General features: G+C 36.2%; 1 protein-coding gene across 1 annotated transcript; it reads right to left on the reverse strand.

The window, feature by feature from the left end:
• Positions 1-262: 262 nt before the first annotated feature.
• Positions 263-10,263, reverse strand: LOC121981382 (IAA-amino acid hydrolase ILR1-like 6). Its single transcript, XM_042533863.1, has 6 exons — positions 9,446-10,263; positions 8,486-8,611; positions 1,985-2,299; positions 1,378-1,506; positions 852-1,271; positions 263-774 (listed from the first exon to the last, which is right to left on the reverse strand). Exons 1-5 carry the CDS (start codon positions 9,881-9,883, stop codon positions 909-911), a joined length of 1,371 nt encoding a protein of 456 aa, XP_042389797.1. The 5' UTR covers positions 9,884-10,263; the 3' UTR covers positions 263-774; positions 852-908.
• Between the last annotated feature and the right edge of the window lie 6,056 nt (positions 10,264-16,319).

Raw genomic sequence — 16,319 nt, forward strand, 5'->3', positions numbered from 1 at the left:
GAGATGTAGCGGTCCTTGCTGAGACGTTACAGTCGGACCCTGTAACGCGAACTCTTGCATATTTATCACTACACCCGAGTTCTGGAGATGTAGCGGTCCTTGCCGAGACGTTACAGTCGGACCCTGCAACGCGTTCCTTCCGAAAAACAACTTAACATTAGTACAATAGTTTAACAATGTTTTCATATTAAAAAGAAATGAACATATGCATAGTTTGAACACCGGTTGCCGGCATGATTCTTGATTATCTATAATCGTAATGTTACCAAGTAGCATAGCATAGCATATTTATTCGAAGACAAATATCTCAAGTACAACACTAGATTTTCATAAACGGGGACTAGGGCAATATAATAGTTTCCCTTTCATAAATGTACCAGAAACTCAGCAAAAATCTTATGTTAGATTTCTCAAGTAGGAATCCTTCTAACAATAGACAAATTGTTGAGATATCAATTGAAGAGTTATTATAAATCCTTCATTTACCGATAGGCTTCTCCGATACTCATTGCCTAAATTTGTTTGTCGAATAATTCACTATAGACATGCAATTCAAAACGGCATCGAATAGTTGTACTATAGATTTTTCTCTTCGTTTTCCTTCAACTTTGAGACCTCTCCTAGTGTTGGAATTCCTAAAACTCCCTCCTGTAACATCCCTTTTGTGGGAGATCACAGCAGCAACCACAAGCACACAATCTTCGCAATAATCACACACACTCCGGATCTTTAGACGTGCTACACTCTAGGTTGCAGCTCGATGCCAAGGAGAAACTACAAACAAGTTGAGAAGGCAGACAATTAAGAACATTTGAATGAGGTTGATAATTTCATGAACATAGTTAACTTACACAGCACCACCGCGACAGCGACGTAGAACACTTTCCACCCTCCCAGCCTAACAAATCCTAGCCATGCTCAGAAAGGTACCTCTCAGCAATTGCAGCGTGTACAGCAGCCCCAGTTGGAAGAACATCTTCGTCGATCATAAAATATGGAGAATGACCGGTATGGATGGACCCCAACGTCTCATTCCTAACGCCAATGTAAAAGAAGGCTGATGGAATCACTTCGGAGTAGAACGAGAAGTCTTCTGCGCCCATCATTGGTGGAACCACCATGAAATTTTGGGAACCCAACAAATGGATGGCTGTGTTCTTCACATGCTCGTACATGGAGTGATCATTGACTGTAGGTGGGTAAAATCTCTCTTTCTCGAAGAAGTCCACTGAAGCTGTGCACCTATAGACATTCGACTGCTCCAGAATTACCTGTACAGAAGTAAGTACCTTTAGATGAATAGTTAAAATGCAAAATTTGAAAAAAAAAAAACGAAATTTTATTATCGACAGAGATGTCCAGTCTGTTCACTGTAACCTGTTCTATCCTGTGCCGAAGCTGATAAAAGCTTGTATTAGAGAAAGCCCTAAAGGTCCCACCGAGGGTTGCAGAATCAGGAATCAGGTCAAGATTGTTGCCACTATTAAACGAGGCCACTGAGACTACCTGAAACGAATCAGAGGCTGAACAGCATTGAGAAAAATAAAACTGAAGCAGCAATGAATGGATCAAAAGTTTCATTAGCTGGTTAAATTCAATGGCGGTTCATCTTCAGATGATTGACGTTTCACTGAATGAGGAATGCTGCAAACTATCACAGGTCAAATACATGTTCACTTACAAGAATGGGGAACTAACACTGCACCTACATAAAACACTGGCAAATAATTTATTATAGTTTTCTCGCCAAACCATATTAACATTGGCTTCGTGTCTCGAAAAAGAAAGATAAATTATTGCTTCAGATTCATACAAGATTGCTTTGAACTAAAAGCACAATTGATTTTAAGCATAATAATAATTAAACAAAAGAACAGCAGAAAAAGTAGTTAGGTCTTTATATCAAAATTTTCTGCAAACAATATTCTTTTGGATCATGAATCACGTTATTAATTATATGAATTACAGGAAAAAGTGGTTTAACCTGTGAATCTAGAGGGTTGGCTTCACGAGAGACAATATTCTGTAAGCTTATCACTGTAGCTGAGGCAGCCAATATGGGATCGACTGAGTGGTGTGGATTTCCAGCATGCCCTTCTCTGCCCTTTATCAGTGCTTTGAAGAAACCACATCCAGCAAGTAAAGGTCCCGTCCTGGAGCCAATAACAGAAGTAGCACGCTCATGAGAAACATGAGTAGCAAAGATAGCCTCAACATCTTCCAAAGCACCATCCTCAATCATTCTCTTCGCACCAATTCCAGCTTCTTCTGCAGGCTGAAAAAGCAACTTAACAGTTCCCTGCATCCATGGAAACAGAATCAATGGAGAGAGATCAGCTCACATTTGACTGTTATTCCAATAGTGATTTTCAAGGATCAAAGCGGTGAAGGGACAAAAAATGTAATAAATAAGATTCCACTCTTAACCAAATGTACTTTGCAATGGCATCATTCTGACATGAGAATCAGACATCTGATCAGTTCAAACCCACAACAATTAGGTTGATGTACCAAAACCTATGGCATAATCACTGAGCCTCCAGCTTAGTATACTCACAATTGTTATCAAGATGTAATTTATGGGCAGCCCGGTGCACAAAGGCTGGATCCCGGGGAAGGATCCATTGTACACAGTCTTACCCTGCTTTTTGCAAAAGGCTGTTTCCAGGATTCGAACCCGTGACCTTTTGGTCACATGACAACAACTTTACCGTTGCGCCAAGGCTCCCCTATCAAGATGTAATTTATGAAAAGACTAAAAAATAAGATTGTCCAAATCAGAACTGAAAATCCAAAATGTTCTCTATGTTGATTATCTACATTTTGAAATACAGACAAATCAAAAGGAACAAAGATAAGCAAATGCCTTATAAGAGGAGTAATGTATTACTGATGAATCCCCAGTTTAGAAGAATGATCCCTGATTAGGAAGGTGAAGTGGGTCATTAACCCGACCGAAGCAGTTACGCATATGTGAATAGCTACAATCAATACTTCATGATGATGTGTTGATAAAAGTGATTAAGTACACAAGGACACCAATAATGAAAGGTTGGGAATGCTAAACTTCAATATAATCCTGGTAACCAATTATATTATTCTCTTGACACGCATATCACAAAGAAATAACTAAAGGTAGTAAAAGCACTTGCCCTCTATCATCCTCTTCACTACATAGTGCTTGCCCTAACTATTTAGAATCAAATCAATCGGGTATGTTACATTAATTTTATCCCTCCATTGAGCCCTATGCAGGGAAGCTGATGTGCAGGGTTTCTTTAAGGTGGCCTCCTAAGTGCACATTTGCATAGGGGTGTAATCGAGCTGAGTCGAGCCGAACTCTTGAATGTTTGAGTTTGGCTCGTTTATAATTGAGCCGAGTTTGAGCTTTATTTAACGAATATATTCATAGCTCACGAGCTTATTCGAGCTTTTATCGAGCCTAAACGAGTTTAATAAATATAAATTATAAATTTAAATATTCATTAACAACTAAATTATATATTTAGAGAAAATTATAATATTCTTATTAAAATTTACAATTTTATTCTAATAAATAAATTTAATATATTTGTCTATATTTTTCATAAATATAATGTAAAATCTATAAATTCAATATCAAACTATTATTTTTTCATTTAAAAGTTGATTCATGAGCTTACTAACGAACACGTTCACGAGCTAACAAGCCGAGTATTGTGAAACTTGAGCTTGGTTGTTTATTTTAATGAGCCTCATTAAACAAGCTCAAATGAGCTTTTATCGAATCGAGATTCGAATAGCTCATGAGCGACTTGGTTCATTTACACCCTGACTTTGCACACCAAGGTACTTGAGTAGTGAAAGGACTTCATGTTACTTATAGCTGATGACCTAGCCTCACAAAAATAGGGTTACTTATGTTCATAGGTTTAGAGAAATGTTGATTTTGAATGTCTAGACCTAACACAACTTTCAACCTTTTTAATCTAAGTTTGTCACCAACATTGACCATTTTTAGCTTTCCCACTATTATTAATATAATTGAAAAATACAAAGATATATAACTTAAATATCATAGTAATAAAACCAAATTCTCAAATATGAAACTTTGACATACTTCACAAACAATTGTCTCTCTTTATTTTTTCATTATAATAATAATTATGGTTGTTTATATAAAATTTATTCTAGAGTATTTTTTTTTGGTGAACTTATTCAAGACTTATAGTTGGGAAATTAGATGTCTTTTACATGGAACACACCTCCAGTTTAGATAAAAGTCAGATTTGTGGAGCTTAATCCGCTGTAAAAAAAATATTGCCAATATTATGCAATTCAAATTAATATGTTGGTTTTTAATTCATCTTTAATTATGTTAAGTAGAATTTCTTTGAACTCCCGCTCCCTTTATTCCTTCAACTTGAATTGGTTCAATATCTCTAATTATAAAATTTATTGGTCATCTTTGACAATGCAAAAGTGTATCTTTTCAAACAAAGCACAGCACATGGCACAAGGTGACATAGGGTTAAATCACTATGCCACCCAGAATAGTGCCACCCATGTTATGTAGAAGTAGGGTATGGATTTTGTCTTGATCGACATGAACAGAAACTTAAATTGGCCTGGATTCAACCCATGAAGCCGGAAGAGGAACTTTGCCAATCATGGGAAGATGGAAGAGGAGATCAAGAGAAATAATTCTAACTAAGAGGAGAAAACATATGAAGGTTAATTGAAGTAGCTTCAAGTTGGTTAAAGTAGAAAGCTCTCAGTAGTTAGCTGTGGAATTCAATGAGGAGGTTGTTGGCTTGTTGTCTTGTTGATTTGGTGATCATGAGTCAAGAAATATATCGCACAATCAAGAAGGAACTTAATTTCAAAAAAAAAAAAATGTAAAGAATACAAACAACAACAATATAGAGAGTTTGATAAATGAGCTTCTGAAGAAGTCGTCTACAATGAACTTGTCATATTGCAATTACAATGATATTGTAGATAGGCTAGAATTTCTAGGTGCACTTCGTGCCTCTCAAGCTGAATGTAACTATGAGCAACAAATACAACATGTTTGTGTAATAACTAGTGCTAGTGAAACTGACTCAACTGGTGTTAAGGAAATGGTTTAAACACTGCACACCAACATAAGAAAAATTTCATGTGCTTGTGTTCCCTCATCACGAGGTGACATTGATCGTTTCTTACTTTTCATAGGATGAAGGTATGGATTAGATATTTTGATATTGATCTAATGGCCTTTATAGACAATGCTAAAATGCAGATTAAGATTGATGATGCCTACGCAAAGATGAAAAAGGAATTCATTAGATAAAATTTTCCCACTTCAATCAAATTATACCTGAAGTAGCTAATTAGTTTTGCAACTCACTTAAAAAATCTACCTAATCAAATGCTACCTAATAAAATCTTTATAAGTATCATTAAGTATTTAAGTTCATGCATTAATGAGAAAATTTGTTAACGGAGAGAGTATGACCAAGAGCATTAGGTTTACAACTCACTTTCACTTGGTAGAGTTATTGTCCAAAAAAGGGTTGGATTGAATGTCATGTTTACTTTTGAGGATTGGAAAGACGTCAATAATTTACCATCACTGAGGTGCTGAAGCACACAAAATTAACTATATCTGCTGAATTTTTTTAATTACATTACATAGAGCCTTTGTGTATGTTTTGTGCAAAGTTGGAATGGAGAAAAAGCTACAAATGGGCAACATCTACCACTTAATTCACAAAACAACAAAAGAAATCAAGAAGCCCTTACAATTGCCCACTAAGTTTTAACATTATATTGATATAATCATTGTTAGATGGGACAACCAAATGGAAAATCATATTTCTTTGGTAGGTACATAATTGTTTCAATAATAGAAAATTTATCATCGATTGCTGATAATAATATATGTTTGACTATTTATCTTAATCCAACCTATCTAAATTAATATATCCTAGCCATAAATGATGATTTCCTATAATCCCTAAGAAGTTTAATACCCAAACTAAAATCAACTAGAAAAAAAAAAACTAAGGCATTTAATGAGAGTAAATTATTTCGAGAGAGGTAATCCATTTACAGTGTCAGATATAAATTAGATCTTCATAAATATAGAATAATTTATTAATACTAATTATCTACTCATATAAATGACTATTTTAAATTTGTTCACTTATTTCTTTTACAACTTAATGGTGGTTACAATATATTAGTCCAACCCAAATCTAAAAAAGATTGCAAGATAGATTCTTTTGTAAGTGGCATGATATATCTTGCAACTGTAAAAGAAACTAGTCCAATTTCTAACACACTTAAAATTGCAAATCTTATCGATACTTAGAAAAGATAATTTATATTTACTATAATATATGTTTAATTAAAAGTCAATAAAAATTCCAATGATGGTCTATGTTTATTATAATCTATGTTACTTTGATATTAATTTCATTCAAAATGACAGTGATCCAGTGATTGATTAGTGGAGCATTGCTGCGATTGAAAATCCATTTATTTGATAAAGTAGGAGATCTACCATAACCAACTCAACTCCTTGCCCTAAAAGATTAAAGAAGTGCAAAGTAGACGAGATGTTGGAGAGGGGTGATAAAGCAACTATTGACTAAGAATTTCTATTATCTGAATCTCAACAAGTACGTTCTCAAATATTTCAACCCTAAATATAACTAAAGGTCATAAGCAAGTGTAAAGGAAAAGATTCTGCAGTCCCTAATAAAAAGAAGAAAATCCATCAAATCTATTCTATAAGAACTAGCTAACAAGAGAAAGGGCAAATTGATAATTGGTCACAAATGATTCAATGTAATCGAAGAGCAAGAGCTCGGTGGATGACAAAACATCATCACCTTTTCGAAACATAGTCACCTTCTCATATTGTCATCCAATAAGAAGTTTGAAATCATGGTGACGACATCTACAATAGTACAACTACTAATGGAGGCAATGATAGTGGAGAAGCACAAAGCGGTAGTGAAACTTATCCTCCCAGACTTCATTATCTAAATTCTAGACATGTAAGCAAGGTTGTACTCATACAACCCAAGATTATGATCAAATTACTAGACCTATTAAGAGTCAGTATCAATGAGCTTGATATAAGGGTAGCAAACCAAATGAAGCTCATGATTATCGAACCATATTAATAGACACATGTAGAACATAGTACTACATATCATATAGGAGGATTATTTATGGAGTTGCTCTCACAAGGATGCTAAGGAACCAAGGTCTCATTCGATGCACGACCCTCCTCTTGGTATCAGTAAGGTGGTGAAGATTCTTGTAATAATATTGGAATATTATTCTCAGATATAAATGGAAATAATTTCTTAATTGATATAAACTTGTATTTGAAAGTGAATAAGTATTGTAATTGTGTCAACACATTGATGTAGTATGACAGTATTCTACTCAAAGACCTAAACACTGACACAAAGATACAACTCAAACCTTGCCACAGTGAAAATAATCTCAGTTCCAAAAAGTAGTATCAGAATTCCAGATTTTGAAGTTATAGTCAGTAAATTAGTCAATTAATTGCTAGAGATTAACTCATAGACTGGGTCTAAATTTTGCAATTCTACTTCAGCAGTTCTCTCTGAAAACCATAAAAGTAGAACATAGATTGACCAACAATGGAATCTTCCTTATTATTTTTCAAGTGTGTATGAACCCCAAAAAAATGATAAGACGGCAGACTAGAGAACAGAAAAAATCTGAAATCATCTTAATTCTTCAATAACGCCTTGGTCTTGCATGATTTCATGTTCTCGGATTTCCTGATTTCTTCAACTGAGTATTCTGTTGCAGAATTTAGCTATATTATATGATCCACTTCAGTAATGATAAAAAGACTAAGCAAATCAACAGTAGATACTCATTATAATAGCATTAACCTAAGAAAAACAAAGAAATAATTGACTAAAAGTTATGATATGGTGAAAGTGTCATTAGCTGTCATAATTTGTTTCAATCATATTGACTAAAAAGGATAAAATAACTTGAGAAGAGCAGCAATACTTCCAAGAAAAAAAGAACTTTTCAGGCAAAGATTTGAACGCCATTTGCAGAATGGCCCTCAAATGGTTTATCCTTCAGTAATAGTTAAGCCCAGAGAATGTGTTGCACATCAAATTCAACTATGTTTCAAGCATGGAGTCTAAATGTTATGTAGATAAGGATACAAAGTTTGGATGATAATCCTATGAGAAAATAAGCCAAGGCAAAGTAAGGGCAGCCCGGTGCACGAAGCTTCCGCCATGTGGGGTCCCGGGGAAGGATCCATTGTACGCAATCTTACCCTGCTTTTTGCAAGAGGCTGTTTCCAGGATTCGAACCCGTGACCTTTTGGTCACATGGCAACAACTTTACCGTTGCGCCAAGGCTCCCCTTAAGTAAAATCATTAGGTCCAGTAATTTCAACCATTATAGGTCTCATACATATCAGTGAAGATGCAAGTATAGGAAAAACCTTTAAACGATGTTCACGGGTCTTTAATATCTTGGCAGCACCTAAGAGCATAGCTACATGTGCGTCATGCCCACAGGCATGCATTTTACCAGGGACCTTGCTTCTGTACTTCCATTCAACAGCTTCCTGGATTGAAACATATGGATAAAAGACAAGAGAATCAATTTGAAATTTTAATAGTTGTGCTTGTAAAGTACAAGTATCAATGCAAAAAATAATAGCAATAATAAGAAAGAAAGAAAGTGAGAACATAGAATAGACAAGTCCTCCAAATCATACAAATATATCAAGAAACGACATATCGATTAAATGCTTTTGCATGTCATTTAAAATTCTACTCCGCATTATGTCCTTCTGTCTCCATGATACTCAAGTACAACAAAAGCATTAAACTTTCTCCAATCTATCCGTTAAGTAAATGACAAACAACACTGTCCAACTAAAGGCTACATTTCCAATCTAGCTTTGGCTGTTGCTGTTACAGAAAAAACTCTAACCAATATTGTCCATCATATATGTGTCTGTAAGATTGCATTTGTAGAAGGTTCGACTAGTTAGGAATGCACTGTCTACATCAGAACTCAATGGTCCTTTCTAAGTCTCCTTGCATCAGAAAAACCAAGGTTTTCTTTGGAAAATAAAAAGGAAAAGGACTCTTGGTTGACCGAAATATACAATCAGAGCAACAAAAGGGGACCATGGAAATTGAAAATACACAACCGAGAAATAGGCATCGGAAACATTTAGACAAACACCATCCTAGTGACATCCCAATATCTCCAGCTGAAAAGCATGTTTGGCTCTGCATCTTCTAAACCAGACTAAAGGTTAGACGAATGTCTATCTATGATATTAACGATTTCCTAAGGCCTGAAGCACCGGGATAATTTTGAATTTCTAAGTCAGAAATTTCATTCTTTGGGCTTGAGCAATTCATCAGATAAGGGAAGCCTCTTCAACCTGAATAGGCAAAGCATCCATATCCGCACGAAGGGCAACGAATGGTGGCCCACCAGTGCCGATGCTCGCTACTACGCCAGTCCCAGCGAATGGAAACCGGTAATCCACCCCCATGGCATCGAGCTCCGATCGGATGAGCCGGTTCGTCTCGACCTCCTCATAGGCTAGCTCCGGGTGCTGGTGAATCCTTCGCCTCACTGTCGTCATCCATTCCACCGTCTCCAGATGTCGAGCCATACCCAAAATCTCGGCCTTCCAATCCCCCTTCCCCTCTTCCCACCATCCTCCCTTTCCGCCGATGCTCCTATTACCGCCACCTCCAAACCCATGGCCACAACCATCCATACACGCACCGCCAAAGATGACGTTTTCCGGGAAGTCAGACGCGGAGCAGAGTGCAACCGATACCCACAACAGCGCCACCACCCCGCCGCCCATCACCGATCGAATACAAATCAAACAGGAAAAAAAAAGCACAAGACTTATACTTGGAAGTGGATCCGAGAGCCACACTACAACAACGTCGTCATCTCTTCCTCATCCTCCCATTTGCTCCAGGCGAATAACCATCGCAATTATACACCCTGAGGTTGGGGCGAGGCGCGAGGGATGCATCGCGTGGGCCTCTGGCCGTGAGATTCTATCCGAATGGCAAAGCGAGTAGCGGGATGGGTACTGCAACGGCGCGTGATGGAAGGAGACGGAACGAGGCGGCGTCGCCACCCCTAAAAAGCGAGGACCGAAAGAGACGGAATTCAATGCCAGAGAGACCAGCGAAGGACACAAACCGAACTGGAACGCCAGCCTCGCATCCTTCTCTTTCTCTCTCTTATTTTTAGCACCACGTGCTCAAATTGGAACGACGATAGTGTCATTCTCTATTGTTTCCACCCACCAATGGTTATTGGGCTCGTCTGACTGTATGTTTGAAGGTGTGCCCAGTGTGCGGACCACGGCGGGGCTTTTGTCCTTTGTCACGATGGCGTATGCATAGAAACTTAACGGAAAAAAATTAAAAAGAACATTTTACATTAAATAAATAAATAAATAATAAATATTTTACCTCCCTGTGCAACACGGCGGAATACCTCCTTAATTTTATACGAGAATCGAGTCTCAATTTAACCCATTAATGAATATTTTTTTAATAGACAGTTGATCCAATATTAAATATATATTTTAAATATAATGTTAATAAAATTAAAAATATATAAATATGATTTTGAAAATTAAATGATAGAAGTTAAAAATATAAAGTAAAATATATATTAAAAAAATAGGAGTATAAGTAATAGATAAAATATATGGTGATTCTAATACGACATGCGATAATATAATATCAAAGTTAAAAATAACAGTTAAAAGTATATTCAGTGAGTAAAAGGAATACAGGAAAAAATAAAGGAAAAATGAATAGTTTATAAGAAATTATATATTTATAAGAATGAGGAAAACTTTAAAAAATATAGAATAACCAAGAAAGATGTTTAAAAGTAGTGAATGAAGTAAAGAATGAAAATTTTGAACCATTATATTAAAAATTGGATTAAAATAAAGGAAATACACATTTATAGAATAACTAAAGTGAGAGAAAAGAAGACAAGAAATCTTATCCAAATAAAATATATTAAAAATGAATGTAATAGGGTACTAGTAAATGATGGAAAAATAAAAGAGCAGTGGAAGATATATTTTTATCAACTTTTTAATAAATGTTTTAATAACCAACTTAACTTAAGTAATTTAAGTAGGTCAAATAAGCATAGAAATTTAATTTTTTAGCATAAAATTTAGACTTCAGAGGTAAAATAAACTTTAAATGGGATGCACAATGAAAAAGTCATTGGACCAGATGATATTCCAATAGAGGTATTGAAGTGTCTAGAGAAACAAAGTATTGAATGATTTATAAAATTATTTAATATGATATTGAAAAAAAAAAATATTTGATCAATGGAGGATAAGAATTCTAGTTTCCTTATATAAGAACGAGGGAGACGTACAAAATTGTACAAATTATAAGGGTATTAAACTAATGAGTTATACCATGAAACTTTGAAAACAAGTAATAGAAAAAAGATTAAAGAAGGAGACCACGACGACTGTTCTTGCTTAAAAGGTCGACAATAAAAGTTATACATCTTCTTAGATAATTAATTGAAAAATATAGGGAGTAAAAATAAGATCTACAAATGATATTCATTATCTTAGAAAAGGCTTATAATAGAGTCCCAAAGAAATTATATAGAGAATTCTAGAAAAAAGAGGTGTTAGTATAGCATATATTGAACTAATTAAGGATATGTATGAGGATTTAATAACCAGAGTAAATACTTGAGGTGGAGTAACTGAAATATTTTCAATAAATATAGGATTATATTAAAGATTTGTTGGTGTAGTTAGCACTAATGGTCAAACTCAGGTTTTCATGAATGACAAATAGATTAAAGTTTAGTGTTATATTTGTCTAATTTCTTTACCAAGTGTGCAGGAATTGACAAATCTAAAAGACCTAACATTAGGCTGAAGCTCAGTTAAATTGAGGACCTGATAACTGGCACAAAGTCCAAATAGGTCAAGGTGTGACCCAATATCCAGTAGAAAGTCCAGCTGGGTCTGCGGGACCTGACAACTGGCTAAAGTCCAGTTGGATCTGCGGACCTGATAATTGGTGGGAAGACCTGGTGGATAAGAGGCAAGTCAAGTGACTGTAAATGGTAAGTAAAGGTAGCTCACTAAGGAGAGTGATCCAATGAGGACGAATCCCGGTGGGACTATAGGTGTGGTCCAATTTAAAACTATTTCGGATGTCTAAGTTGAGACCATGACTAGATTCTGGTCTTGGAAAGATAAAATCTAATTAATAATCATCTTATTTTAACTGTACTAACTCTGTTTTGTAGGTTATATTTTATTTTATGGATTAACACTTTGTTACAGGGTTAAGTGTAAAAATCAGTCTCGAATGAACAGTGTTTGAGGTATCTCGGAGCTACGAGGAGGCGCCTTGGAGCTGTGTGAAGGTGCTCTGAATAGGTTGGAGGTTCCCTCGAGGAGATAAAGTTCGCGAAAAATCTTTTATGGTGCAGAGGTGCTCTGGAGCACATTGGAGATGCCTCGAAGGTGTGTGGAGGCGACTCAGAGCACTTAGAGATGCCCTCGCGCAGATAGAAATTGCAGGCATTAGAGTTGATAGAGCCTAAAGATTTTGAGATCGATTTTGAGGTTGTAGGCACCTCGGGTAGGGTTGGAGGCACCCTTAACACTCCATAAAAGCTTTGTTTGGCCAACACTTGAATATGAACTTTCACTCAAGCTCAAACGTTCATTTTGCAACTTTGTTCTCATGTCGTAGCTGTACTATTGCCCTACTACGCTTGACTGCTGCTGGAGGACTGACACCAACATACAGGCACATCCAGATCTTCATCTTTTGTGTTGGTAACGAATTTACTATTATTTTTTATTATACCTACTTAAAGTAAGTACAGTTTGTTACACTATCCGATATTCTTTTTGTACTCGATTACTCTATTAGGAGTTTTCCAGTAGAGAATTTAGTGGATTACTCATCGATAGGTCTGAGGGGCCTGAGTCTTATAGTAGGAGTCACCGAAAATTCTGAACCAAGTAACCAACCTCATTTTGTTTATTCTCATATTTTATTTTCTATTATTTTGCTATGCACTCATTTTAAAAATCGAAAAGATAAGTTTTAAAGTATACATGATTCACCCCTCCCCCCTCTCATGTGACAAATGGTCCTATAGGATTAGCTCTAAGCACATATTTTTTTACACTAATTATGGATGAACTCATTACGCACATTCAAGATACAGTACTGAAATGGTGCATAAAGGTGGAGCTTGATAAGGTCAGGCAGTTAGAAGTCAAGAGAAAATGTCAGTCAAGGACAACCCAAAGTCAAGGGGACATAATGATCAGAAGTCAAAGGGACATGACAATCAGCAGTTAGGAGGAGAAAGGAATTAGACTACCTGACGTCATCAGCAACATAATTCCCGGTCGGGTACAGACAGATCAGGGTCCCAGACTTGAGACATAAGATGTAGCCTGGAGTAATGCCTAACCTGCCTTAACTGATTGGGTATCCTCAGCCCGATCCGCATAACCAGGCCAAGTATTTTCAGTAAGACAACTCTCGGTCGGCCTTTTATCGATCCAAACTTGAAAGATGAGGCCCTCACCATAGTTTGTACCCTCATCAAGACTCAAGCCAAGTGGCACACCCGAATGATCATCCCAAGCTAGTCATAGCTAAACCCGGGCAGGGTAGAAACACTAGGCAACAACAATATCAGGGAATCGTAACCTCCTGTCAAGGAATAGCTACCATACATCAGGGAATATTCCAATGGTCAGCTATCATCTGTGAATGAAACCTTCCTTCCACCAATAGGAGGCCACCGTACCTTCTCTCTCACCCAACAGGTATTGACACCTGACATTCTCTGACAACATGCAGGCTTTGAAGGTATGCAACATCATATAAAAAGGAAGGCCCTCTTCCTTAGTCAGGTATGCGCACATTCGCACTTGTCTTCTACAGTTCTTTTCCCTTCATATATTGTTCTTTTGGGAAAAAAGTACCTGACTTGAGCGTCGAAGGACCTGCGTCGAGGATTTTTTCCTTGGTTTCGGGTCTGTAATGTTCCCTGTGCTTGTCTAATTATACGTAGAGCCTAAGTACCATCGGCTTAGTCATCGCTGCCCGTCAATCCCATGCGGGGAGGGGGGGTCCATTTTACCGAGTACATACACAGGGGTGTCCAAGTCGCCTCTCTGTCAACGGCAGTGACATTTCGACCGGTCTTCGTCTGACTCAGATTCGGGATAGGATCAAGTACCATGGTGCATATTATTTACAAATGATATTGTTTTGGTAGATGAAATATGTGAATGAGTAAATACTAAACTAGAATCTTGGCAGGAAATACTAGAAGGGAAAGACTTTAAGCTTAATAGAATAAAAATAGAATATATAGAATTTAAGTTTAGAAATAATAGATGTAATGAGACAATTGTTAAGATAGGAGATGATGAGTTACCAAGAACTGAGAGCTTTAAATATTTAGGATCATTTTTGTAAAACGATGGAGAGATTGAGAGATATGTCTTACATAGAATACAAGTAGGATGATTGAAATGGAAGAGGGTGCGGGGTGTTTTATGTAACCATAAAGTACCTCTAAAACTTAAAGGAAAGTTCTATAAAATTATAGTTAAACCTGCTATGTTATATGAAGTTGAATGTTGGGTTATGACTTGAGCACATGAGCAGAAAATGAGAGTTACAGAAATGAGGATGTTAAGGTGGATGTGTGGGCATACAGGGATGGATAGAATAAGAAATGAGAACATTAGAGAGAAAGTCAGAGTTGCATCTATTGAGGAAAAACTCTGATAGACATGTTTAAGATGGTATGAGCATGTACTTAAATGATCATTAAATGTTCCAATTAGGTGATATGAAACTATGACAAACACACATATCAATGAGAAAGAGGAAGACCAAAAAAGACTTTATTAGCAATAATAAAATAAGATAAAATTTGGCCAATGGCATAAAAAGATTAATATAGTTGACCCCACCTAATGGGATAATGCTTGGTTGTTGTTGTTGTTATTGTTGTTGTTGTAGACGGTTAACCCAAGAACACTGAGTTGGTAGGTTGTCCACTACGATTGAGTCCCGATTTATCTTAGTGGCTAATAAAAAATTTTCATGAGACTAGATTGGTCACCCCAGAATTAATCAACGTAAATTGGATATCTGGTGTCAGTAAAAATTTAAAAAATATTCTCTTACCGCCAAGCTACGATGGTAAACCGCTTACACAATTAATCAAGTATCTACGAGTCAATTCGTAACTACGACGCATTGTGAAATTAATTTCCTCTAATGGAAAACAACCCTAGAACGTTGGTTGTGAAGCGACGAGCTGTTCACACTTCTGAATTTACCATAGTGATCTATGGTAAGGGTGTAATCGAACTGAGCCTAACCAAATAGTAAGAGGTTCAAGCTAGACTCAGTTGGTTTTTCCTTAAGCTCAAGCTCGACTTAAGTTCGATTTGAGTTTTAATTCTTAAGCTTGAGTTTGATTTGTAATGAAATTAAATAGTTTGTGAACAACTCGAGTTTGGTTTGAAAATAGCTCATTTAAAAGTTAAATGAGTTTAGTTGGATATATTTAGTTATAATAATTACTAATATATATATATATATATATATATATATATATATATATATATAGAGAGAGAGAGAGAGAGAGAGAGAGAGGAGTTGTTAGCCTGCATATCCGCCCGTGTGCAACTCCGTGTGCGACTGAATTAACTCGGGGAGCCCGAAAGTAATTGAGTGCCTGGAAGTGAGTTGGGCACCTCGAGACTTCCGACCCTGAGTTCACTCAGTCACCCACGGAGCCGCGCATGGACGGGTGGGCAGACTAAAACTCCTATATATATTTATATAAAATAAGATAAACGAGTCTTTTATCAAACAAGTTCACTAGCCTCTAAATAAGTATATTTATGAACTCACAAATCAAATACTGTTAAGCTCAAACTCGGCTCGATAATATTTTCAAGCTCAAAATCAAGCTCGAGCTCAATTTCTTAATTTAATCGAATGAATTTGAATGAGTTTTTTTTCCCAAACTAAGACTTGAATAGCTCACGAATGATTTAGCTCATTTACACCCTTAGTTAGTGGGAAATATTATGGGGTTGGGTCGGTTTCATTCAAGATTAGTCGGTTTGAACAGTTATATACCTGGATTATAAAAAGATATATTTTTTAAATTTGAAGGCACTCATCATATATTTTTATTTTAAAAATATCTTTTATTAC

This window comes from Zingiber officinale, chromosome 5A (assembly GCF_018446385.1).
Source record: "Zingiber officinale cultivar Zhangliang chromosome 5A, Zo_v1.1, whole genome shotgun sequence".
Taxonomy (NCBI): Eukaryota; Viridiplantae; Streptophyta; class Magnoliopsida; order Zingiberales; family Zingiberaceae; genus Zingiber; species Zingiber officinale.

Coding starts and splice junctions, on each gene's coding strand:
- LOC121981382 (XM_042533863.1), bottom strand. CDS start 9,883: ATGGGCGGCGGGGTGGTGGCGCTGTTGTGGGTATCGGTTGCACTCTGC. Junction 8,612..9,445: donor TGGATGCTTTGCCTATTCAG/GTTGAAGAGGCT, acceptor GTTTCAATCCAG/GAAGCTGTTGAATGGAAGTA. Junction 1,507..1,984: donor CCAACCCTCTAGATTCACAG/GTTAAACCACTT, acceptor GATTCGTTTCAG/GTAGTCTCAGTGGCCTCGTT.